Source organism: Panthera leo, chromosome E1 (genome assembly GCF_018350215.1).
Source record: "Panthera leo isolate Ple1 chromosome E1, P.leo_Ple1_pat1.1, whole genome shotgun sequence".
Classification (NCBI taxonomy): domain Eukaryota; kingdom Metazoa; phylum Chordata; class Mammalia; order Carnivora; family Felidae; genus Panthera; species Panthera leo.
In genome coordinates this window covers 38,888,230-38,913,543 of record NC_056692.1, presented here as the reverse complement: position 1 = coordinate 38,913,543, position 25,314 = coordinate 38,888,230, and the positions used below count along the sequence as shown (strand labels likewise).

Below are 25,314 nucleotides of genomic sequence, written 5' to 3'. Positions count from 1 at the left end.
CAATTATGCTTGTTAACCCTTGTAGCCCCAGACACTCTCAGGCTTCTAGGTACAGAACTGTGTTTTCCACTCACAGATGACCCTCAGAGGGAGGGAGTAACCTGGTAAAGGTGAGAAGGCGAGAACGACATTCAGACTCTCATGTACAGACAATGCTCTGCCACACCCACCGGTGGGTAGTGTTCATTTCAGAGGGCTCTCTCTGCATGTCCTTCTTCTATCCCATACCATCTGCCGTGGCCCAGATCACATTACAAGGATACAGTGGGCAGCATGAATGAAACACTGGCCAACAGATCATTTGTACAATATCAAGTTCCCCAACTCAAGTCCTGTCCGAGAGGTAAAAGAGCTCAGTGAGCACAGACTTGGTCACTGGCTCTCAGACCATTCACATCGCACATGGTTTGCATTCCAAGCATCTGCTTGAGTTATATAAAAGTATAGTAATCTCCTAAAGGGATCAAACTGGTTTTCTCCCCCTTCCCTCAAAACTACCCCAGCCCCAAGCCTGCAGTTTTAAGGTAGTCAGTGTTATAATGGTGCCCTCTGGTGTCCCCATCACAAATTACCATTTAATGCCACTGGAAACCAAATGAAGCAAAGGGAAGACTTGAGTAGCCACATGGATTAATTTATCTAACAAGACTGGAAAAATCTGAAGCTCAGATGAAAATCCAACCCCAAACGAAAGCATCTGGAAACAAGTGGCTTCATCTGAGGGCAGCTAAGACTGTGGGACAGTTTGGGGAGAAATTTTCACATGGTTTTCTGAAAGTCTGAGCTCTCTTGAAATGTGCATGCTTAAAAAGACAAAGGATGCAACTTGAAAATAAATATATTCACAATCCGTACAGTTACTGTCCCTTTACCACCCCCACAGCCTTGGGAGTGCCCAAGAAGCTCAATGAGTCTTTAAAATGTCACAGTGTGGAAGCACTTGCAACACAAACACAATATCCTCCAAAAAGAAAGAAATTCTTTGATCAAATCTCCAGATCTCCACGTGGACTTGCTTATTTTCCTGCAACATCCTTTTTCTCTCTTCTTACTCTAGCCCCAAGGTTCTTTAAAATATGCCAATGTCTGAAGAAACTAAGAGGTAAATACAAGCACATTCCACAACATAAATCTTGTGTACTGCAATACAAGCATATTGGTTAGAGATACACAAGAGGTGGAGGTAGTGAATATAATTAAAAAAGGTCTACTTGGTAATTTTTAATGCATAAAATAAGACCCCAAATTATTATTCTGCACTAATATTCATGAATCCATAGATTAAAATTTATCAGTTTCATGTTAAAAAAAGGTCATATTGTTTTCACAAATTACCACTGAATGCCACTGAATGGATAAAGTACTAAAATGAAGACTCCATAGATCTCTAAATGCCAGCTGGATACTTTCAGGTAGCGTCATTAGTATAAAAGAAAAGAATTTAAGGCAATCCAGTAGCTAAGATATTTCCGATTAAAGCTTTGTCTTTTAGAGCATGCTCTACTTCCTTCTCTTCAATCTTCAAAGACACCTGGAAAGAAGAGAAAAGGACTTTTCATGGTGGAGAACTCACAAAAGTCAAGTTTTTATTACACACATTTCTACCATGTTGAACTTCTGTCACAAGAGGCAAGAAGTCAATGGCCCGCAGAGAATGCTTCATTCATACCATTGTCCTATCCTCACAGATCTTTTTTTTTTTTTTTTTAATTTTTAAAAATGTTTATTTATTTTTGAGAAACAGAGTGCAAGCAGGGGAGGGGCAGAGAGGTAGTGACAGATCCAAAGCAGGCTCCAGGCTGTGAGCTGTCAGTACAGCTCAGACAAGGAGCTTGAAATCACGAACCACCAGATCGTGACCTGAGCTGAAGTGGGATCATGACCTGAGCTGAAGTCAGATGCTTAACCGACTGAGCCACTAGGTGCCCCCCATCCTCACAGATCTTAAACTCTACTTAACAAAAAAAATTGTTTACCTAACTGTGGTCATATTTAAATCTTTACTTTAGCAAAAGATAATCTCTCCAAAACATGACAATTAAAAGCATTATCACAAAGAAGCAGTTAGTTGTACCTTTGTGAAGCGGGTTTCCTTGTTTTTCTTTAATCCTAAAATGCCCCTGGCCTCCAAGAGCCCTGAAAGTGACAAACACTCTGACTGGTCCACAGCTGCCACCTGCTGTTTGCGACAGACGTTACTATAAGCTTCATGTAACTGGGAGGAATAAGGAAGAACAAAAGTTGTTTAAAAGTTCTATCTTTTGTAACTTTATAATCTTTTTTTTTTTTTTTTAAATTGTGAGTTTGCATTTGTAGGTTATCTGAATACCCTAATTTTCCCTCTTTTCAATCAAATCCTCGAAGAGGCACACTGTAGACATTGCCAACAGACTGTACTGTAATGCAGGAGAGGAGCTCTATATATTTCTTAGGGAGAGGAAGAAATGGAGAGGAGGAAATTAATGGGAAATTCTCAACCACAACCCAAGGGAAATAAAGCCAGTTGCCTTTTATATGGTACCAATATTTATTCTTATTGTTAAAAATCCATTTTTAATTCATATCAGCTGGAGCATAATAGGCCTTTTGGACAATATCTGCTCTGCAAAGCAGATTCTCAACTCACCTTCCCCAGAGTGACCTCTTTGATTTTCAGCTGCCTGGTCAAGAGCAGCAAAGAGCAGACCAATATCTTCTGCTGAAGGGGGAAGGAATCTTGTGCCCCTTCTTGGCTCAAAGTCATTCTGTTACCATCAACTTCTGAGATGACTTGGGATATGTGAATAAGACCAACCCTCCTGGGAACCAGTGACTCAGAGGGCGATTTACCTAAAAAGTAAATAAATCAAGCTTAATTAAAATTTTAAAATATCGTGTGCATTGAGACAGACAATACTAAGTTTTAGCTGAAAGAAATTCAAGTGCAGTCATGTGGTGGCAAAAGTGGAGGTTCCAACTCTGTGACTAGAAGCCAAAGGATGAGAGACAATGCTATCCTTAAAAATATGATGACTTGGAAAATTGGGTTTTCCTCTTTCTGGGTAGAACGGCAAGCTATTTTGTCCTGTGGAATGCAATTTAATGTCAGGGAGACAAAATCCACCTCAGGAAAGAAGGACTAGACAGAAAACTACTGTATTCTGCCTTGGAAGTTCTTAGTATCTTGAAGATGAAAAAGAACAGAACCTTAAGGCAAGGATGATTGTGCATGGTAATTAAGAAAGGAAAAAGAAATTGTAAGAATTACCTAATATCTTGAATCAAATGAGTGGCTAAATGTGGACAGTAAAGGGAATCCTACATAATTCTTCTAGATAGCCTCCCCAAATGACCTTTGAGGTTTGGTTCACTTGCCTAAGCTGATCTACAATAGAGCAACACTTGAGAAAATGTCATTGGATATCTTAGCAGATAGCACCATCTCGGAGGCGGGAGGTTGGGGAACTGCCAACAAGATGCCTAGGACTGTGGCCTCATTGTTTGGACAGAGGAAGGATTTGCTCTGTAACAACCTTTGCCTAAGTTACTTCCTCAGACCACGTGCAGTCACCCCGAAGCAATTTGCTTCTATTTTGTTACCACAAATGGGATGCTGCTGTGAACTAGCGGTAGTAGAGAAACTGGAGATCACTGATCAAGTAGCTGAATCTTAAAGTTGAAAGGAATTTAGAGGTCTCTTCTTGCTTCCTACCCCAAACAATCCCAACCAGTGATCATCTATCCAGCTTTTGTTTGAATATCTTCAAAGCTAGGGAACCCACATATGTGTCAAAGAAGCCCAGTTACTGCTATTTACTAGAAAGCACCTTCTTACATTTAGTTGAAATCAGCCTCCGTATAGCTTTCTGGAGCCATTAAAAGCTAATCACACATACCAGAGGTCAAAAGACAGGAATGTAGTTAGTCTGATAATTTATGCCAGAAGCCTACAACCTCCTTTAGCTATGTGTGTGCCAGTGGTGCTCACAGGGGCACTGACAAGCCTAAATGTTATTGCTTGAGGAAAAGGAATAATCTGAAAAGTTAAAGAGAAACCAATAACCTAATCTATGCATTGGTATATATTACCTACCATTAATTACCAATAACCTAATCTATGCATTGGTATATATTACCTACCATTAATTAGCATACGCTCTGAATTTGGCTACTTCTGAAATATTTTTATTGATTTCCTTTCAACAAATTGATGAAAAGGAAGGGAGGAAGGGAGAGAAGGGGAGAGGGGGAGAGAAAAGAAAAGAAAAGAAGAGAAAAGAAAAGAAAAGAAAAGAAAAGAAAAGAAAAGAAAAGAAAAGAAAAAAGAAAGGAAAAGAAAAGAAAAGAAAAGAAAAAGGAAAAGAAGAGAGAAAAGAAAAGAGGGAAGGGAGGGGAGGGAAGGGAAGAAAAGAAAGTGAGTTTTCTATGGAACTATAGTGCTAGAAACAATTTTGATAACTCTCAACCACTGCAGGAGTGAAAGAAGAAACAATCAAATCAGACTGTCTTGTTTCTAAAGATTAACACTGGATATTAAAATACTGACAAGATACGTAGTTCAGGGCCATTTTACATCCGCCATGACTAAGAGAACAAAGCTAACGGAAAGGAAAATTAATTTTGTCATTTTTCTAACAGCCCACTGTAGCAATATCATGTTTGTATCTTCACCCTCCTACACATGTGTAAAGGCTTGAGATATCCCAAGTTGAACAAGATTCTCTCACTGTCTGACTCTTATTTACTGGGCTTCCTTTTCACCTATATCAAGACCTAAAGTGCACTCAACACAAGAACCTAGAGAGAAGCTGGGCAAGCCTTATTGTCTACAATTTTCATTTCTAGAGTTTAGAAAGAAAACTTACTATGACCCAGCCATTTCTATAACACCCTGGGGAGCTCATTTCCAGCAATGCATGGACTACAGTACTGACAGGCCAGACTCAAGTAAAGTAGATGAAATTGACCAAAAACAGAGAATACAGAACAGGATAAGTGTGGATTTAACTGTGTTCATTTCATCTTTCTACCCCTTTCCTCAGAAAAGTTAAGCTTCCAATTATAAAGGAAGACGGGAAGGAGATAAACTACTTACATTCAGACAGCGGTTTGAGGATAGTCTGGCTTTTGACATCCGACTCTACAATTTCAATAGCTCTCCTATAAAAAAATATTTCTAAAATTAATTTAGGCTGAGCCAAACCAAACACCACACCAAACCACCAAGCTCAAAAACAGACACGTGTTTTATAATTTCAAAGCCCCTAAATGAAGCTGGGTTATGTCTCAGCTAAAGGGGACTTAATTGCCTTGAAATAATTTCATGGACCAGGGAATCTGAGAAACTTCAACACTATATGGTTTCCTCTTATAGATGCCAAGTAGGTCATCATACATGTGGCCAATAATAACATTCTGAACAAGGAAAAAATGTCATGGATAGGAGAGAGGATATGTGGGTGGGTGACCGACTACAGAGAGCCAGTACCACCCATACGCACTGGAGCTAAAAGGGGAGTCCTTGGCTACATATACATATGATACATGTAGGCTAAACCACACCAGCCTACATGACAATTGCTCATAGTTGCAGTCTTTACCCAACTAGTTTGCTGACTAGGGGAAACTTTCAAATCCAGGATCATGCCATCTAGCAATAGGCAGAGCTTACTCTCCCACTGCTGTCTCCAAAGTACTTTGCCCACAGGAAGCCATAAGCCAGGCCTGGATCTTTTGCATGGCAGTAGGGGGAGGTTGGACCAGCGGGCCAACACAGCAAGTATCATTTTAATGGACCCAGTGTCCCTACTGGGAAGGAAGAAATTTCATCAGTCAGCACAGAGGCTTTCCCCAGCAGGAGGGGCAGAGGATGGGAAGGGAGAGAGAGGTCTAGAGTACAACTGTGGGGGACCACCAACAGGAGGAAGGGGTGCTCACAAAAGGAAAGGAAGGAAAAAAAAGTCTAAAGGCAAAGATGGTTCAGGTCCATAAATAAACCTGCTTGAGACCAGCTAATGGAAAAGTAAACTGGAGTCTTTTTTAATACAAATGTAATTAACCAATCTATAATCACCACAGGGAGTGCCAGCAACATCTCATTTGTTTCTCCCTCTGTAGGTAATGGACTGATAATGTTTCAGACATTAACACGGTGGAAATGCAGAGCTCCCCACTGAGAAACAAGTCCTCCTTTCTGAGTGTAAGAAGTGGCAGAATGCAGCCTCTTAAGCCACATTCACTTGAGTTACATGAGACAATTAACATCATTTCTTTTTTTAATAAAAGTAGCCGACAGTGCCATAACTCACCTGCAAACATCTAGTGCTTTTCGAACATCTCCTGAAACAGCAGAGACTTTTCGGGCACAGAATTGAATTGCAGCATTGTCCAGAACCTGATCTCTAGATACCTTTGGACAAGACATAGGGGATGACAACATGAAGTATAATATTCCCCCTCTCTGTAATTTAGGTCCCTGATATACATATTTTCATGTTAAGTCTAAACTTGACTGGCCACCCTTTAGGATCTAAGAGATGCCTTTTTTGCTCATAAAGTAAATGGAAATTTCACACATTTAAGCATTCTGTAAGCATGTACTTGAGGTTCATGAATGGGGAAAAAAGGCAATCAGAAATTAGCAAAACTAAACTAAAATAAAATCTATTTGGTCATTTTCAAGAGAAAGTTTTTTTCATAGGCCCTATTTTTAAAGGCCATTTAAAAAGGATTGAGGGGCAGGGCGCCTGGGTGGCTCAGCCGGTTGAGCATCCGACTTCTGCTCAGGTCATATCTCGAGGTTTGTATGAGTTCGAGTCCCACAACAGACTCTGTGCTGGCAGCTCAGAGCCTGGAGCCTGCTTCAGAGTCTGTGTCTCCTCCTCTCTCTGCCCCACCCATGCTCATGCTCTGTCTCTCAATAATAAATAAACATTAAAAAAATTTCTTTTAAAGGATTAAGGGCACTTGGCTGGCTCACTCAGAAGAGCATGCAGCTCTTGATCTTAGGGTCATGAGTCTGAGCTCCACATTGGGTGTAGAGATTACTACAAATACATAAACTTGAAAAAAAAGAGGAAAAAACAGTATTGAGTGATTCTTCTCTTATTTTTATTCCAACACTGAGGCACCCAATAAATGGAGCCTTGGGTGGAAATTCATATAAAAATGTTCTCATTATGGCCCACAAGAACTCCCTGCTAAGGAAAGCAATCTAAGCAAAAATATTTTAGAATGACTGCTAGGCTTCCCCTCCAGAGCTGATCCAAGAGATACATAATGTGGTACAATAGGTGGGACTTACCAGATCAAGCCGATCCTGCAAGATAGCAGCTATCTGATTTTTGGTATAAGGTGGGAAGTTCAACAGCTGTGGCTTACATTTTTCTCTAGCTTGAAGCCTCGGCAGAATTCTGTCCGTGAGATCTAGGGTATTAGCAATACCTGAGGAGGAGATAAATACTACCAATCATCAAGGTCAAATCACCTATAAGGAAAACTAAACCCTTTGAAAGCTGAACAAAATTTCTAGTTATAATCCAGCATTCTAACTGTTGCTTCTCACTTGCCACCCACCCTCCACCCATACTTATTAGGTAAGATGTACACAGTCACCTTAGAATGCTCTGTTCAAGTTAGGTTTAGAATTGTTCACTAATAAATAGGACCAGATAGTCCAAAAATCAACGGTCTCTGAAATGAAGTATTATAGCATTTCTATTCAGACTTCACAAAACTGATTTTAGGTTAAAACTACTATTATTTTGTAGTAACTTTCATTTTGATAAGAAAGCAGAAAGCTGGCTTAACATAAAATAGGTGATAGATAAGATGAAGCGATTAAAAAAGAATTCTTTAGAACCATCCTGTAACATTAGCAACTGAACACTAACCAATCAGCACCAATCGAGAATTGCTTAACCATGGCCATTCGAACAGCGTGTACAACACATCCTGCCCTTTGCTGTCCAGCTGATCCACCTCGTCCAACACCAACACACTACATATAAAGAGAAGTGATTAGTATCCATGTTCACCTTAAGTCTCCAATCTGTGAGATCTGGGCTGACTCAAGTCACATTCCTACAGCTGACACCAGTTTGGAGGTCATAAGCTGTCCTCTCTCCAGTCACTGTTACAATGATAACCCCCACCAGCACATAAAAGTAACATACAGGTTTTTCAAGCAATTAGTTTAAAAACATTTTTTCCAATTTAAAATTAGAACGTGTATTTTTCCTCTCTTCTTTCCCTTTAAGCATATGTAACTACCTCTTGTACAGCAAATATAGGAAATGTTCTTTTTTTATACAAACTGATAAATTCAAGAGACTAGAATATGAGTTTGTGGGCAACAGACCTTGCAGATTTTTATAGAACAACATGCAGCAGAGCAATACTTACATCATGGGGCCCTTCTCTGCAGTCATATGGTTTTCCAGTTTCTTCATCATGTCCTTCCCAGCTGGCCTGCATACTTCTTCCTGACAAATCTCCTGAGCAATAGCTGGGAATACAGCCTGGGCAGTCCTCAAGGACATGCAATTCAGCATGATAGTTTTAAAGCCTTTCAGTTCCTTCTAGAAAAATGCAAACATGAGAGATATTTTGCCCTCAGATAAAGGTTTGATGGGACCTAAAGCGTCTTTGAGGAGTTAAATGCATGTAAGAGAATAAGTTCTACTTTCATTTAGAAAGATTTAGACAATGAAACTAAAAACATCTTATTTGAGGGAAGACTTCAATCTCCTAAGCATGTCTGCTTTTTCTTAACCCTTAATAACCAAGTGTCATTTTAGCAAGAGCTTCATATTTCAGACTTTCAGTGTACCTTGAGGTCTTGCAGAATTCGGCTTAAGCAGGCAGTTTTTCCAGTTCCAGGAGGACCAGAAAGATAAAGACTTCCAGCTTTTTTCCCACAGATGTGCTCCCTCAGGAAATTCCTGATGACATTCATCTCCTTTTCCCTGGCAGGCAGCCGATCTGGGACAGCTGTATTCAGGACCAGCTTTGCTTGCTGGTAGCAAGTGCCTGTGTCAAACGTGAAAGGACAATTAGATACAACAGAGGAGACTAAGAAGATCCACTGGGTTTCATCTGGAGTCACCAGCTTGTTTATGAGGCTGTACTAACAGCTGACATGTGAGAACGAACCTTCTTGCTTGAACAGTCTCATACATGCAGATTCTTTCTCCAGTGGACATCTCTGCTCAGAATTTGTTGTAATCTCTTGACCTTTTCGAACTGAGGAATGTATTTTGTTTTGGTGAACTCTGGCTTGTTCTCTTTTGCTAGGAGACTTAATTGTCAGCTGATTGTCAAACACCAATCTGCGCCCCTTAGGTGTATGGAAGCGAGGGGGGCCATTCTCTTTCTTGCCTTGTTTTGGTGGAGAACAGGGTGGCAAATGGGGAGTGTTGCATAGATTATCATCACCTGAAATATATTAAAATCAAAATACGGTCATTCATAGTAGTGGATAGTAAAAGGACTTGGAACATCTCTGCTTTTCTCAGCAAGAGTCAAATTTCCATAATCAAAACCACCAAAATAAAATGCCTCTCATCTAGAAGCAAATACTGGCCACCAGATGGCACCACTGAATCTTACTACTATTTGGCAGAAAGCAAACGGGTTTAGTGGGATGAAATTTTTAACATTGCTCTAAAACAAGGTTTGTCAGTCTTGGCACCATTGAGATCTTGGACCGAATAATTCTTGTAGGGAGCTATCCTGTGCATTGTAGAATGTTCAGCAGCATCCCTGGCCTTTATCCACTATGCCACTCCCTCAATTGTGACAACCAAAAAATGTCTTTAGATACTGCCACATCACCCTTCATTTAAAAACAAAAAAACAAAAAAAGATCTAAAACAAGACAGGATTGCCAACTACTGTTCTAAAACAATCTTCTATTATTTTGTTTCTATTAATTTCACCATTAATGAGGTGAAAGCTTCAAAATACTATATAAATAACTGCAAGGTCATTTAAAACACTGACGACTAAGTTCAAAATTAAGGAACTGAATACCAGAACTGTTAAGCAGTTCAGAAAGTGACCTCAACACGGAGCTTAACTCTGAAGTTCAGTAAATGAATTTAGCAACTATTTTGAAAATAACCAAAGTGAACAGAGTGGTCTTTTTTTTTTTTAACTAGTTTAAGAACACAGTGGTCTTAAATGAACTTAGGAAGCTGCTTCAAAGGACTAGGCATCTTATTATTGAAGAAAGAGAGGTCAAGAGCTACCAGTCACAGGGTGCCTGGGTGGCTCCATCAGTTGAACACCCGACTCTTGATTTGGGCTCAGGTCATGATCCCAGGGTGGTGGGAATCAAACCCCGAGTGGGGCTCTGTGCTGAGCGTGGAGCCTGCTTAAGATTCTCTCTCTCCCTCTGCCCCTTCCCCCCACTCATGCTTTCTCTCTCTCTCTCTCTCTCTCAAACTAAACAAACAAAGAGCTACCAGGCAAAAAGTTGTACTGCTATAATGGATAGCTTACCAAGACGTTTTCTGGGGCTGAGAGGCAGAATTTTTACACAAGAACGGCGTGAGGCCTGGACATTGGTCAGTTCTAGTTTGGTGTCACCAGAAGTTTTAGCTTTGTCCAATGTCCGAGACAGCTTCTTTTTTGGAAAACTGATTGTAGCCTGTGACTGGGATCGGGTTTGAGGCATGATGGCAACACGGCTGGGTACAAAAAAAGGGAACAGGGCAATCTGTCAATATGTAAAAAATGAAGGAAAAGTAGCTAACATGGAATTTATAACTAAGCAACATTTCATAAGTAAATTATGTGATAACAATATTTTAGCATTCAGTTCTACTTCACATCCAAATCTGAGCAATAATAACAAACACTTGCTGTCTACCTACTGTGTGTAAGACGCTGTTCTAAGCATTTTATTTTCACTTTAAAGAATCTCTACACCCAGCGTGGAGCTCCGACTCATGACCCCTGAGAGCACAAGTCGCATGCTCTACGGACAGAGCCAGCTCGGGGCCCCTTAGGCACTGACTCATTTAAGTTTTACACACTAGAGGTCGGCACTCTTACTATTCTTATTTTACAGAGGAGAAAACTCAGAGGGACAAAAGCCCAAAGTCATAGCAGGCCAGGCATTCTGGTTCCAGAGCCCAAATTCTTAAGCACTTGAGTGATGCAATAAAAAGTTTATCTTAACTGACTTCTACAGGACTTCTAATTCCCTCACTCCGGGCACGGGGTGTGTCTTTATCACCAGGTTGGCCCAGTACCCTGACATATATACGGTCTTCCCTCCACCCTGCACTCAGTCCTCACGCCACACCTTCTCAACCCCACTCCGAAACATCTCCCTCCTTCGACATTCAGCCCCTTTATTCCACGCACGACTGCCAGGCTACTCCCTTCTCTTACTCCGACCCCAGACCTCTGACGATCTGAGCTCTTCTCCCCTCACTTCACCTCGATCCTCAGGGGGAAGCAGCGGCCCTCGCCGTAGCCGCTCTCCCAACTCCGCTGCCTCCTGGGCCTTAGGCCTCCCCGAGCAATCCTCTCCTCTCCACCTTACAAGGCTGAGTACCTCAGTGCTGGCTCTTTCTCACGTCTCTCGCACACGGCTTCTGGGATTCTTCAGGGCAAGTTCCGGAATAAACTACACACCAGCTGCAGTAAAGCCCAGCCGCACTCGCGCCAAATCTGCAAAGCCGCAGCTTTACCGCCTCCCGCCAAAGCCCGACCAGGCTTCTGATTGGCTGTCGCTAGACCGCCGCGCGCCTTGGCTCACGCCCCCTCCTTCACTTCCAATCCAGTCGGAAGGACCACAACCAATAAGAGAGCCCCAGGTCTCAGAGCCACTGCCAGGCCACGCCCATCGAGCAGAGAGGGATTCTACATCCGGGGCCTCCGCGGGAAGACGCAAGGTTGCGGAGGGAGCGATTCTGGGTAAGGCAAATCGAGCCGGCCGCAAAGGGCAGCGGGAAGTGTAGTCTTAGCTTCAACGCGACTCTGTTTCCAAGCTCATTTTTCCGTGGGAGGTGTAGAGATGTGGTTGCCCCTTCTCACTGGCGCACGTACCCATTTTCATTATCCTAATGGTATGCATTTTCAGAGACCTACTACCTGTCATGACAGGGGAAGGGGGGGCAGTTCTGTGTGCCAGGCGTGATACTAGGCGCTTTACTTACCTAATGTTCAACCTGCAAGTCACAAAGCGAATGTGCAGAGGGTTAGAGGTCACAGCATCTTGGTGGCGATGAAGAGCTTAGGACCCAGATTTCCTGACACCCAAACCGAGGTCTTTTTTGTAAAGCTCTACACATACATAAATACAATACACTTCAATCGCAGTATCTCCTTGATTTGTGTTTCAAAGATAAGAAATAGGGCCAGGCCTTTGCTTTTGTTAAAAATAACATCCTGTGCACCTTCTTATCAATTCCATTAATCCACACCTTGTGGGGAGCTGAGAGAATTATGGACCCTTAATTTTAAAACCTTATTTTATGGCTAAACACTGGGGTTTCAGGGCCAGAGAAGACCCCTATAGAAGAAGAGGCAAGCTGAGCTTTTAATGAAAAATATAAATTAAAGGAGTAATTTACAGGCCGGCTTCCAAAGCTAATAACCTCAGGTTCCCTTGAAGGCCAAAACCCAATTCTAGGTGATGGCAGGCATTTATCTTTCATTCTTTAGTTTCAAATGAAATAGAGCAATGAAGCTGAGAAATAGGAACCAATGGTATCACAATCATCAGTTAATTATAATTAGTTCATACAGGAGATAAAGCACAAATACTGAGTGTTTAAGTGTATGCCAGGCACTGAGCTCAAGTATTTTACCTATTATCACCTTACTCTCACAAACATCGCATAAAATTGGTGTTATTTTCATTTTGCAAATGAGGAAACTGAAATAGAGGGCTTGAGTAAATTTGCCCAAAGTCACACAACCAGTAAGTGGAAAAACTGGCATTTGAACTCAGGAAGTCTGACAGGAGATCAAATTCTTGACCACTTAAATACAGGGGGAGGTATTAGATGCAGGTCCTAAGTAAGAAACCTTCTGTGTACTTCTAAATAGGAAGGGATGGGGGTGCCTAGTTGGCTCAGTCAGAAGAGCTTATGACTCCATCTCTGGCCGTGAGTTCAAGCCCCACGTGGGGTGTAGAGATCACTTAAATAAAACTTCAAAAGTAAATAAATAGGAAGAGATGGTGAAGGAGCACATTTTGGGAAGGCTCTCTAGGAGCTGGAAACCCTAAGTGAAGAGACTGACGTGAATGGAAAAGTGTTACCGTAGAATGGAGGCTTTTTGACTTGATGGTATTTCTGATCTCTTAATAGAGCGATAAAACCCGGGAAGCAACATTTACTGTTCATGTATTTTGATAACCTGGCCACCTAAGAACTGTCCTTAATAACCTGAAATGGAAACATGTGTCCAGCCAGCTTTAAGGGGTAGTGGCAAACAACCTCCCTCAGTTACAGTGGGCTAGAGGGAGCCCAGGAAGCAATGAGTACTTAATGTATACATCTTGCAGGCTATGAAAACACTCACCAAGAAGAAAAACAATGGTCCAAAATAAGCCTACAAGATTAAATGACCACCGTGGAAGCAGGCAGAGAATCACAGAATGTCTGGATTGAAAGGTCCCTAAAAGGTTACCTACATGAAGCTCTCCCTTTCCGATACTACAGGAACATGCTGCACATGCCACCAGTTTCTTGCTTCTGTGCCTCTGTCCTTGCTGTTTCCTCTGTGTGGAATGACACACACCATCCTCCCTCCCTGGCTGTCATAAAGCCTTTTAATAAGCTACATAGGTTTCTCCTGGCAGCTGTCCTGAAGTGTCCTCCTAGACTCTGAGCTCCCTGGAGGCAAAGACCGTGTCCTATTCATCTTCATATTGTAGGTCCCTGGCAGAGTAAAGTATACAATACGGGCCTGCTGAAAGAACAGAAAGGACATTCCTGCCAACTGGATATCCACCTTTTTCATGAACACTTTTTGTGGCTGGATAGCATAGAGTCCTTTAAATTTCACACCCCATAACCTAGGAGTGGAAAATTAATTCAATTATGTGTAAAAATGATCCAGACTGGGCTCCAGTGCTGTCATGATGTCAGACGTGAAGGATTTCCCTGTAGTTCTCCTCTGGGGTGGTTAGGGTCTTGAGGTTGACATTTTCCTTCTCTTACCTCTGTCTGCAGAGCAACAGAAGTCAGAGGCAGGCAGCATCCTTGCAGCTGTGGCTGGGCGGGGCCAGGAAATACTTAAACAGGCACATTCACAGTAAGCAGCTGTGTCTTAGTAATAATGACAGTTGACACACTGGAGTCCTTATCACCTGCTTAACTGATAACACAGTAGCATGAGGGAAGGAATCAAATCACACTGGAAGGACCCATCCAGTGCACAACATCCTTGTGTGTGCACCCATGCGCGCGCGCGCGCGCGCACACACACACACACACACACACACACACACACACACACACACACACACACACAGACTAGCAATACCATCTCAACAGGACAGAGAAAACCTTACAGGGTTAGGAAGTGAAGCTGAGGGTCATTCACACAAAATCTATTTGAGGGCTATTTAAAGTCACAGGAGGAACAATTAAATCAATAAATAGGTAGTTTATTAATCATATTAATAACAATGATGGGTCAAATAATCAGGGATTCAGCCAATCTGTTAAGTATGGATGAAAATGAAAGGAGGCCTTTCCCCCCTCCCTCTCACATGTTTTCATATCTAAAATTATGTGAAAGTGATTCATACACACACCCATAATGAATCAGTATGGGAAATAATTTCAAGACCTTTCCTAGTGATGAAAAGTGCAAGGTAAGCTCATTAAGTCTTGGTGGTGATTATGTCAGCTGACCACAGTAAGCAGAGAATGTCTGGTTCAGTTTTTACACCCCAAGTCAAAGTTCAAGAAAGCCAGCTAAGATTTCAATGCAAAAAGCAGGAAAGGGGAAAAAAAAAAAAAAAAAAACCAATAAAAATAGACACGCACAGTATGTCTGCTCTGCCCCACCTTTTCTTCCATACCTCAGTCTGAGACTGCCATGCAACACAGGTAGAAAGAAGCTTAAGAGATAGAAGGAGAGGACAAGGCCAGAGCATCTCCTGGGTCCCCTGAAATCAGGTAGGTGGCAAACACTGATGACCAAATCTATCAGAATCACCCAGGTGAGCATGGCTAATGAACTGTGGTATTCAAAACAGCAAGAGGGGAGGAGGGAAAACCCCTCCAGCTACCAGATGCTTCCGCCCAAGTCAGTGCATCTCCCTTCTCAGAGGTCCTAGTCAAACCACTACACTCACTGAAGGCAACAGATTTTCTCCCCTCTCTATGCCACCACTTGAGGCGGCGTTCCAGACAAGAGTACACAGTTTTCAGGTTTTTGTTTTTAAGCAAGGTTTAATTAAACTGCACGGCATCCAGAAGAAAGAAATGTACCAAAGAATCCAACCTGAGACCAGACTATACATTGTGGGGAGGGAGGGGGCAAAATCGCTGCTAATTGGGTGAGGGAGCACTGTAATTGGAGTAGAACTCCAAAATAAGTCATACAATAAATTATTTTTTAAAAAGAAAATAAACTGACCCACACGCAAAGATGGACAGACACACACACTCACGCACGCCACACATGTCACTCTAGTCTTTTATTCAGTGTTGACTATGACTTTCACACTGGTCCCCGTGGGAAAGGACAAAGGTTAGACATGAGAAAAGAAGGCTTGGCCCCTCTGCCACCAGTGGAATGAGATTTAAGACAATTAGAGGAAACCCACTAAGCTGTTAGAAACAAGAGTAGAAAGAAGGAAACAGCAGTTATCAAGGAAGATTTTAATTGCTTCAAAGGGAGAGAGGAAGAAAGCAGAGAACTCTAAGACAAGTAAAGGCACAATGACCGTGGAGTTGAATGGAACCAAATCCTTCCTTCAGTTAAAGTTATCCTTCTTTTTGTATGTATCTTGAAGGTGGCTGTAATTTTGTTACATTTTGCTTTTAAGAGATGAGTCTTGAAGGCAGACTTGTAATGCCTTCCATTCCCTAAATCAGGGTGTCTTACAGAAAGCCACCTTGACCACATGGCCAGGGACTGAGATTCAGTAGGGAAAGAAAGGCTACAACTGGAATGTGAAGAATTGGATTTGCAGTTGATCGTAGGTTGGGTTTCCAGAAGGACAGACAGCTCAGTGTAGTGCCATCAAAGGGCCTCAGATGCCCTGTACTCCACCCCCAGAGCTTTGCGGAAGGGAAGGACCCTGGAGTCACATTTCTCCCCCACTCCCATAAGCACTCAGCCTACAGATTATTTCAAGTGATCAGGAGAATTAAAACACACCCCAACCCTGAGTTGCTCTGTAGCAAGTCTATTTACAATTTTTTCTCACCTCTCCCTGGAGGTAAATCTGGGCTTCAAGTTGGGAAGCTGTCGGGGGAGGGAATGCCCCCAGTGCAATGGCCAGCGGCTAGTCTCCTTGCGTTTGCCAGTTAGGAGTGCTGGGATGCATTTCTGGAGACAGCAGCCTCACATCCATCAGGTGGGGTAGCCCTAAACCCACACTCTGGGAGCCCACGCTGTGAGGATGATAGGGTTCTGCAGCTAGAGGAAATCCCCACAACAGAAAAAAACCATACCTGGAATATCAAAGTGATTCGATCCAGGTCTGGTGACCAAAAAAGAGGGAAGAGGGGCATCTAGCTCATTTAAAAACCTGGAAGCCACTGCTCTGCTTCCCAGAAAGGGTGGAAAGAAACAATTAAGTTTTTCCCACTAGAGAAAAACATCATAAAACCAAACCCGCACAAGGGCTTTTAACACAGATTCCTGATGCTTAGTTAGGCAATGTCTCTTCCTTCTGGGAGGGAATAAGGGGGTTAATGGGACTGGGCAATAGTCTCAACATGAGACCACCCAATCTTCCACTGAAGAGACAAAATTCCCACAAGCAGATAAAAAGAGCAGTTTAAAAGGTGAGAAGTTTTAGTGCTCTTGCAGCCAGCCCACCTTAAATCTATTTTACAAGCTTTTTACAACATATAAAATAGATCAATAACTATGAGGATCACATTCCCATTCTTCAATAGTAAATATACATGACAATAAATCTGTTATTAACAGAGGGACCAAATAACGTATAAGGCAAAAGACATTTAAATAGGTACTGTGCCATCAACATGCTCTCAAGAAGAAAATCCCTCTGATTAGATCTAGGCCCAGGCCTTTTTTCATGAGGCCAAGAAAATGAGAATACAATCAATACCCATGTGACACAGCCCAAATGCTGGGGAATATGAGGGATAGCAGGTCACAGAGGAGGATTATCAGCCCCAATGAAAAGCTGGGGTTTGGCTTTTACTTGTGATACTCATTTTGATGCTCTATGTTTGAGTAAAGGAGGAAAAAAAAAAAGATATACTTTGATAACATTGTACAAAAGGCATCAACTCCCATTTCAAAAACAAATGGGAAGACTTCACAGTCCAAGTTCAGTAACTGGTCAGCATCTCCCTGGAACTCTGCTGCAGAATTAACTCTTGTAACTCTTTTTCCCTCCACTAGTGCCCTGTCTCAGCTATCCTGGCTTCAGGATGCTAGGGATATACTGCTGGGAGGTAACTGCTAACAGATTTGAAAATAAAAACAATAAAGAGAATGATTAGAAAAGTTTGGTGACAGACCTCACCATGGTTTGTCCCAAGGCCCAATGTAGTCCAGGGGATGGCAGAGGATAGCAGACCCCATACAAATAACCCAAGTTGACAGCTCTCCCATCTAGCACTGGGAAGACTTGGGTTTCACTGGGCACCAGGCACAGATCCTTAGTCTGTGATCTAACAGATTAGAGAGGTCCCTAAGGCAGTTTAAGCCTGTTGATGTACCTGGTGATAATTGTTAATTGACTCTCCCCATCCATTTCAAGGAATAGCCCTGGCTCTCCTGCTCTAACTCCAAGCTTTGAGCAGTCTCTGCACTTGGCAAGAGCTGTAGCAAACCAAACCAACCCATGTGTAGAACCCAGGGAGCCCCATCCTGCTGCTGGAGAATGGTGAAGTCCCTGTCGCACCATCCAAGCTCAGTTCCTACCTAGATTGGGACCCATTTCCTCTGTGCCCTTTAACCAGGACTGGAAGACAAAGAAACATATTGCTGACTGCCAAGGAAGATCAACTGGACTGAAGCACACCTCACCAAAGTCTTTGTGCTTCTTGGCACAGAGGAATCTTTGACTATCCCCATAAGCTTCCTCACCCTTCTCTATTTGGTTGTATAACCCCTTCAGTCTTGGGAAGGCAAGAGTGGTGGAGAAAGGAACAGAAAGAACATACTCAGCCAGATGGGCTGTGAACTTTGGAATAAGTAGGCCTTAAAGTCCTTCGAAGTCCACAGAGCTGATCCCTTCCATGAGGTGCTTCACCCTTCCCTTGTCATCCTGGAGCACCCATGAGGGGCTGAAGTTTCTGAGCAGGACTAAAAGGGCCAGGTGTCAAGGCCAAGGCCTTATCTTCCCATCTCCCATTGCAGGTTTTTGGAGTATGTGAATCTGTAATGAACGAAAAAATGGGACTTTTCTCTTGAGGGAGTGGGCAGTGCAGAGAGGAAAAACATCCCTCAGCCTCAGCACCCTGAGGAAATGGGCAAATGGGCAGGGATTCCCAGAGGATGCAAATGGCTCCTGGTCCCTTTGCTGCACAGAAACTGACTAGCTCTAAAAGGATCCCCAGTTTATTTCACCCTCTCTTCTTATTAGATGTTTAGTTCAACTGATTAGTATTTAGTATTTGTAATATCCAACTTCTCCCTGGGGTGGTGGCATGGGGTGGGGTGAAAACAAAACCAAAATACCCCTAAAAAGAAAGCAGAACCGTTTCTTTGCCCTTTTTTCAAACATGACCTTTAAAACAGATCACTTCTCTGCAAATTCCTTTCCTGTTTCACTAAAAATGCCCACCCCCCAGAAGTCCTGGCCATGCCAGCCTCCTGAATGATGAAATAGAATATACTCGCCAAGCTTCCACCACTGTGGGTAGGAGAAGGTAGGAGTACCATTCTCCACCCTGCCCCAACAATGAGTTCATTCATCACAACAAGGCACCTTTCCCCAAAAGGAAAGCAGGAGACATGGAAGCTTTTTCCTCATCTGGCTAGCAGGGCTTGCAAGAGGAGGGATGGATGCAGGGTTTGAGACCCTCCTGTCAATATAAAGAGTCCAATCACCAAGTCTAGAGACGAGATGCATAGATGGAGGTGAGTGGGGAGGACGCTTGGTGTCTAGAGGTGGGTTGCACTGGAGAAACACGTCAGGAGCTCTCATGCAGGTTTCAGGGGAATGGAAGGGACCATCTGAGCACAGGAGAGGGTCCATCCTTATCCTGAGGAACAGGACCAACCCAGGCTTCACCTGAGAATGGGTGGCAGAGGTGGGGCTCCACGGGCAGCTGAAAAATATAAAAATGAAAACCACACACAGAAGGTCAACCACCAGACCCTGAATAACCCAAACATTCCTGAAATAAGAGACAGGCTCTTTAAGCTAACCTTTAAAATTTAGGGATTGGTTTTGTTGTTATCTTTGTTTTCTTAAGAAAACACTGGTGAGGAGAAGCAAATTTTAACCTAAGAAAAACACACCAATTCTACATTCAATGGAATTATGGAAAAACTTTCATGGCTGCTCTTCTCACCTCGGTTTGTTTTGCTGGGATATATTCTTTGAAAGTGTTTATATTCTTCTGGAGCAGGAAAGTCTTCTACTGGATGGAAAGAATACTTTGACTCAAAATCATCTGGGAAAAGAACAAAAAATTAATTCCTATCACTCTTTCATGTGCTCCCACATACTCCGTACCACTTCTGACCCTCCCCTTGCTAATTTCCCGTGCATTCTGATGGACGATGAGGGGCCCGCCTGGCCCACTAAACCAAGGTTCTGGAGGCCAGCAAGAGCATCTTTCTAGGCACCTCATATGCTGAGGCTGTGCTTAAAGGCTCTTTTCTAATGAAAAGAATCTTTCTAATGAAAGGCTCTTTCTAATGAAAAGGAATCAATCTTTGAATTGGTTCTTCAAATCTTTCCACCAAAAACCACACACTTAACATGAAAGGAGCCCAGCTGTTTGCATGGGAAGAGAAAGAAATACAGTTCTGTTTCAGTCATCTTAGAGACTGTCACCATGGGAAACCAACTGAACTGAATCTACAGATTGGTAGACATTAACCTAAAACGGGAATTTTTGTCATGAGCTAGTGAGAGATCTGACCAGATAATTCCCCTCTGGTCCAAATTACCCTCATTTAAATTCTACGACACAGTTGGGAGAGCCCTCTCACGGCCCCCACTCCCACTTTCCATGGCCCTTCTACAAGGCGGCTCAAATTTTCTATGGGCGTGACTCACTCACATTCCAAAAACCCTGGTCCACCTATTAGGAAAAGACTAGAGCAGGAGTGGGTAAGAGTTAACCATTAAAGAATGTAGAGTGTTAGGGTCGAATGGGGCTGTATAGATCTTTCCAGGGGTCCTCAACAGAGGGTCTGAGAAAACCCTATGGACAACCTTTGCTTGGGGCTCCATTCTAAACCTAATGAATTAGAACCTCTTAGGTGGGGCCTAAGACTCATTTATAACCTTGAAAAGTTAAATATGATACACTCCTGATCTCAACCCCCTCATTTCATAGATGAGGGAAGGGGGGCCCAGAGAAATGAAATGGCTTCCTCAAAGTAACACAGCTAGGCAGTGGCTTTGTATTATTAGATTAATGTGGTGTACAGTGGTGTGTTTTGTTTGTTTTCTAAAGGTCCAGAAAGGCCCTCTCCTTCCTAGGAAGATACATAATTCCTGCCTGAATAATCCTGAAGAGGATAAAGTCTCTGACCTAAAAGTTAATCACAAATGATCCTTGGGGAGCAAGAGAGTGGCTTTGGAGTTATTAACACAACACCTACTGATTTTACTTCAATCTCTTCCAAAGCAATCATGCCTAGAATTTGCAAAAGGAAAGGCATGTCAATTTGCAAAGGCCCAGAAGTCCGAGAGGAAGTTAGGAGAAGAACTGCTGTCAACAAAGGGTACCCAGTGACCATTCCCATTGTAGAGTGGCCACTGGAATTAGTGAAGTCACCACAGGAACTGTGAGACTAAAACAGCTTGCTACTCACCCAAGAAAGATCGGACAGTGGTAATAGAATCTCTGTGGCCATTCCTCAGGGGTGGTGGAGGAGGAGGGGGTGGTCCAGCTGGCGTCCTTGAGGGAGGAGGTGGGGGCTTTCCTCGGCTCAGGGGTTCTGACCCATGCATTCGGTATGGTGGTGGGGGAGGGGGAGCATCCCTGGCACCATTTCGGATCATGGGTGGTGGGGGTAGAGGAGCTGCAATGAAAATCCAAAGCAGTTAGACTGCGATGCAGAGATGGTGAGGAGTGGGGAGCGGGTTAAGAGACACACACGAAATGTCTTGGTGCCTTCCCAAAGAGCCAGGCTCTGTGAGCACCCGGGCAGCATGTCAAGTATCATACTCACCCTCCTGTCACCCCTATTTAACAGCAGCAACATTCTATCAGATCCCAAAGTTCAGAATGAATGTGTGACCTTTTTCATTTCCTGTGACGAGTCAGCCAAGAACTCTGCCTATTCGTGTTCTTTTCCCTGCCTTTCCACGCCTTCCTCCACATTTCTAATTCAAAGATTTCTCGTATTTAGCCTGTTTTATTGCAAAAAGTTTCCCAAATGTCCTCCTTGCTTCTCATCTCTTATCATGCCAATCCATTCTGCATACCAACTCACTAATGTCCCCAAATACTTGCTCAAACTTTTCCAAGGACTTTGCATTTCCTATATCATGAAGTTTCAAATCCTTAGCTTCAACCCCAGCAGAGTCTCATCCCATCATCTTCCTTTCTTACACAGTAACTTACCACAGCAGTCAGCCTGATCTCACCATCTCCTCTTCCTTGCTTGATTCCTAAGGCTGGGTTGGGTGCCTCTCTTCCACACTCACACTGTTGCCTCTGTACCACCTCTCTGCTACACTACTATATTGTATTATAGTTGTTCATTTTATGTGCCTCTTCCCCAGGACACTAAGTCAGAGCAGTTGTCCATTCATCTGAGTTCCCAAGCTCAGCCAAATGTACAGCACACAGTTAGGTAGGCAATCAACATTTGCTGACTAAACCAAACTACATACGCTTTGCTCTTGTGACTGGCCCAAAAGACTCGGAAATACCATCCCTCTTCCCTTACTGCCAAACCCTACCTCTCCTTTAAGGTTCAACTCAAGTCCTATCTTCTACAGGCTTTCCCAAAGCAAGGCACTCTATTCTAATCCCCTCTTCTTTGTTCTCCCACAGCATTTATAGACTCTGTCATTTATTCTAACACTTAGTAGTACATACTAAAATGAGTGATTCTCAAAATATGTTTAGTATGTTCATCTGCAGAAGTTACATATCTCTAATGATAATCTAATTGCTCAAAAAATTGGGAATGCCTCTTTGGGAATTGCCTCCAAACCCAGTTTCTAATCAGACACATCCATAAATATTATATGATGTTCATATCTCATTTCTGAGGTCATACCACCACCAACAAAAATATTCGTACTTACGTCTTTTCAAAAATCAAATTCACTCTTAAAAGGCAAAAATGTGCCACTAAGTAGAACATAAAAAACACGTCTGAAGACATGTCAATATCACTGGATAGGTTCTAAGGTGTTTATGTTATATTATTCTATTCTTTTCATTAACTAGCAAAAATAGTAGCTACCATTTATTTCATTTCCATTATATTCCAGGCACTGTCCTGAGCACTTTATATGCATTAAATCTTTAAAAACTCTTCAGTCTCTCCTGCAAATTATGTGGTATTATCCCCATTTCACAAATGAGGAAACTGGGACTCAGCCTGTTTGTCTGAGGCCATAGATCTAACAGACTCAGCACACATCTGCTCTTTCCACTGTGCCCACTCTGCTTTTCATAACTACCACCAAGTACTATGTATTTTATCTCCCCCCAAAATTTGTAACCCACTGAGATGGAAGTGTGTCTTTTGGCCCCAATGCCATATCCAATAAATAGCTGTTACCTAAATAATACATGGAGTGACAACTCAGCTTAACACTAGTTTAGTGAGAAAGAGTGTTTTTTTTTTTTGTTTGTTTGTTTTTTGTTTTTTTTTTTTTTAAGGAAACTCTATGCCCAATGTGGGGCTTGAACTCATGACCCTTGGAGTCACATGCTCTACTGAGTGAGCCAGCTAGGTACCCCAAGAGTGTATCTTCAATTTATTCCTTCTAAATTACTGTCAGAATTTCTGTAGAGTGACCACAGCTAAGCATAAAACAGTAATGGGATGATGTATGTAGACAAAGGGTCCAGCACTGTAGGCCCAGTAAATGTTGGTTTGCAATTCTCCTAAAATACACTCTGAATGTCTCCCTCTTTTCAAGGTTTAAGTATGACAGGGGCTATTAGAGGCAATAATAAAAGAGAAATCTCCTTAATAGCACCCAGCAGCAGATCTCTGAACCTTATTTGCATTTCAAATCTGCCCAAACCAAAGCCCTTTCAGGTCACCCTCAAAATATTTCTCTAAAACCCAGATTTATCAGGGCCCTAAGAGTCTGTTTCTACTCTAGGGCAGTGCCAGGAAGTGTAAGACAGGCAGCATTAGCCAGGCTCAAAAGGACACCAGCTAGACACTGGGCAGGTGGCAGTGATTATAGCCAACCCAGACTGGCCAAATAGAGCAGGACCAAGAGCAGCCTGCTTGCTCCTCTGGCACCCTCCCTGAGGGACCAGGCATCCCAACCAGGTTCTGCCATCTCCAATAAGTTTCTGGGCTCTTTGTCACATCCAATTTTAAGACTGTTTCAAGTGACAGAGCTGGGACCCAAGGACCCTAAGAAAGAAGTAGTTTGTAAAAGAAACCCTGCGGTGGGAGATCACCCTTTTGTAGACCAAGATAAACCTAATTTTGAGGGAAGGGTAGTATTGATTCTTAAAAGAAAAAAAAAAAATCCCTTAAAAATAGTGTTTTACTCTGCAAAGAAAAAATTCAGAAACTATGGACCAACACGTGGCAATTTTTGATCCTTGAGCACTCTGGGAAGACAAAAGGCTCCATGCTTTTTTAAATGTAAATAATTCATATAGAAACAAAACTACATTATAATACTGTCATAGTATGATTGAGTAACAGAGATATATCCATGAACTACCTGGAAATCCTTGCGGAAAACCACTAACAGTTATCGGCATACTATTGTTTACAAAGCACTTTCATACATACTTTTATTTACAACCACCTCTGAAGGTACTGTGAACACAAGAGGAAACAAACCCAGAGAATCAGAGCGATCTGCCCAATGTCACACAACAAAGAGAGCCAATACTGACATGATCTCTGATTAAGATACCTCAATTTTTTCTCAGTATTATCACTCTAAGAACTGTTGCTCTGGTTACTGACATGCAGAAGAATGAAACTGGACCACTTTCTTTCACCACACACAAAAATAAATTCAAAATGGATGAAAGACCTAAATGTGAGACAGGAAACCATCAAAATCCTAGAGAAGAACATAGGCAGCAACCTCTTTGACCTTGGCTGGAGCAACTTTTTCCTAGACAAGTTGCCGGAGGCAAGGTAAACAAAAGCAAAAATGAACTACTGGGACCTCATCAAGATAAAAAGCTTCTGCAGAGAGAAGGAACAATAAACAAAACTAAAAGGCAGCCTATGGAATGGGAGAAGATATTTACAAATGACATATCTGATAAAAGGTTACTATCCAAAATAGTGTTGAAAAATAAACTATCCAAAATAAGTGTTGAACTTAAACTCAACACGCAAAAAACAATCCAGTTAAGATACAGGCAGAAGACATGAATACACATTTTTCCAAAGAAGACATTCAGATGGCTAACAGTCACATGAAAAGATAGTCAACATCACTCATCATCAGGGAAATACAAATCAAAAACACAATGATACTACCTCACACCTGTCAGAATGGCTAAAATTAACACCAAAGGAAACAACATATGTTGGCGAGGATGCAGAGACAGGGGAACCCTCTTACACTGTTGGTGGCAGTGCAAACTGGTGCAGCCACTCTGAAAAAAAGTGTGGAGTTTCCCAAAAAGTTAAAAATTGAATTACCCTATAAAAATCACACTACTAGGTATTTACCCAAGGAATACAAATTCAAAGAGGGATACATGCACCCAATGTTTACAGCAGCATTATTCACAATAGCCAAGATATGGAAGCAGCCCAAGTGTCTATCAACTGATGAATGGAGAAGAT

General features: G+C 42.4%; 2 protein-coding genes across 12 annotated transcripts in view; both read right to left on the bottom strand.

Annotated features, from left to right (window-relative positions):
- Positions 1-822: 822 nt before the first annotated feature.
- Positions 823-19,296, bottom strand: CDC6 (cell division cycle 6). Of its 4 annotated transcripts, XM_042915594.1 has the most exons (13): positions 19,216-19,265; positions 14,163-14,319; positions 10,483-10,670; positions 9,133-9,414; positions 8,810-9,009; positions 8,383-8,558; positions 7,872-7,978; positions 7,283-7,422; positions 6,288-6,388; positions 5,075-5,139; positions 2,627-2,829; positions 2,075-2,215; positions 823-1,531 (listed from the first exon to the last, which is right to left on the bottom strand). In XM_042915594.1, exons 3-13 carry the CDS (start codon positions 10,655-10,657, stop codon positions 1,442-1,444), a joined length of 1,680 nt encoding a protein of 559 aa, XP_042771528.1. In that variant the 5' UTR covers positions 10,658-10,670; positions 14,163-14,319; positions 19,216-19,265; the 3' UTR covers positions 823-1,441. The 4 variants fall into 4 exon arrangements, with proteins under 4 accessions (XP_042771528.1, XP_042771530.1, XP_042771529.1 ...); XM_042915596.1 differs by lacking the exon at positions 14,163-14,319 and having other exon boundaries at positions 19,216-19,296; XM_042915595.1 differs by lacking the exons at positions 14,163-14,319; positions 19,216-19,265 and adding an exon at positions 11,428-13,912.
- WIPF2 (WAS/WASL interacting protein family member 2) overlaps positions 14,591-25,314 on the bottom strand; it is a 50,591-nt gene continuing 39,867 nt past the window's right edge. For all 8 annotated transcript variants that reach the window (XM_042915614.1, XM_042915610.1, XM_042915609.1 and 5 more), the window contains 3 exons: positions 21,160-21,369; positions 19,683-19,784; positions 14,591-19,436 (listed from right to left, as the gene is read on the bottom strand). In XM_042915614.1, coding sequence (XP_042771548.1) covers positions 19,396-19,436; positions 19,683-19,784; positions 21,160-21,369 — 353 coding nt within the window. In that variant the 3' untranslated portion in view covers positions 14,591-19,395. The remainder of the gene's footprint in view (positions 19,437-19,682; positions 19,785-21,159; positions 21,370-25,314) is intronic.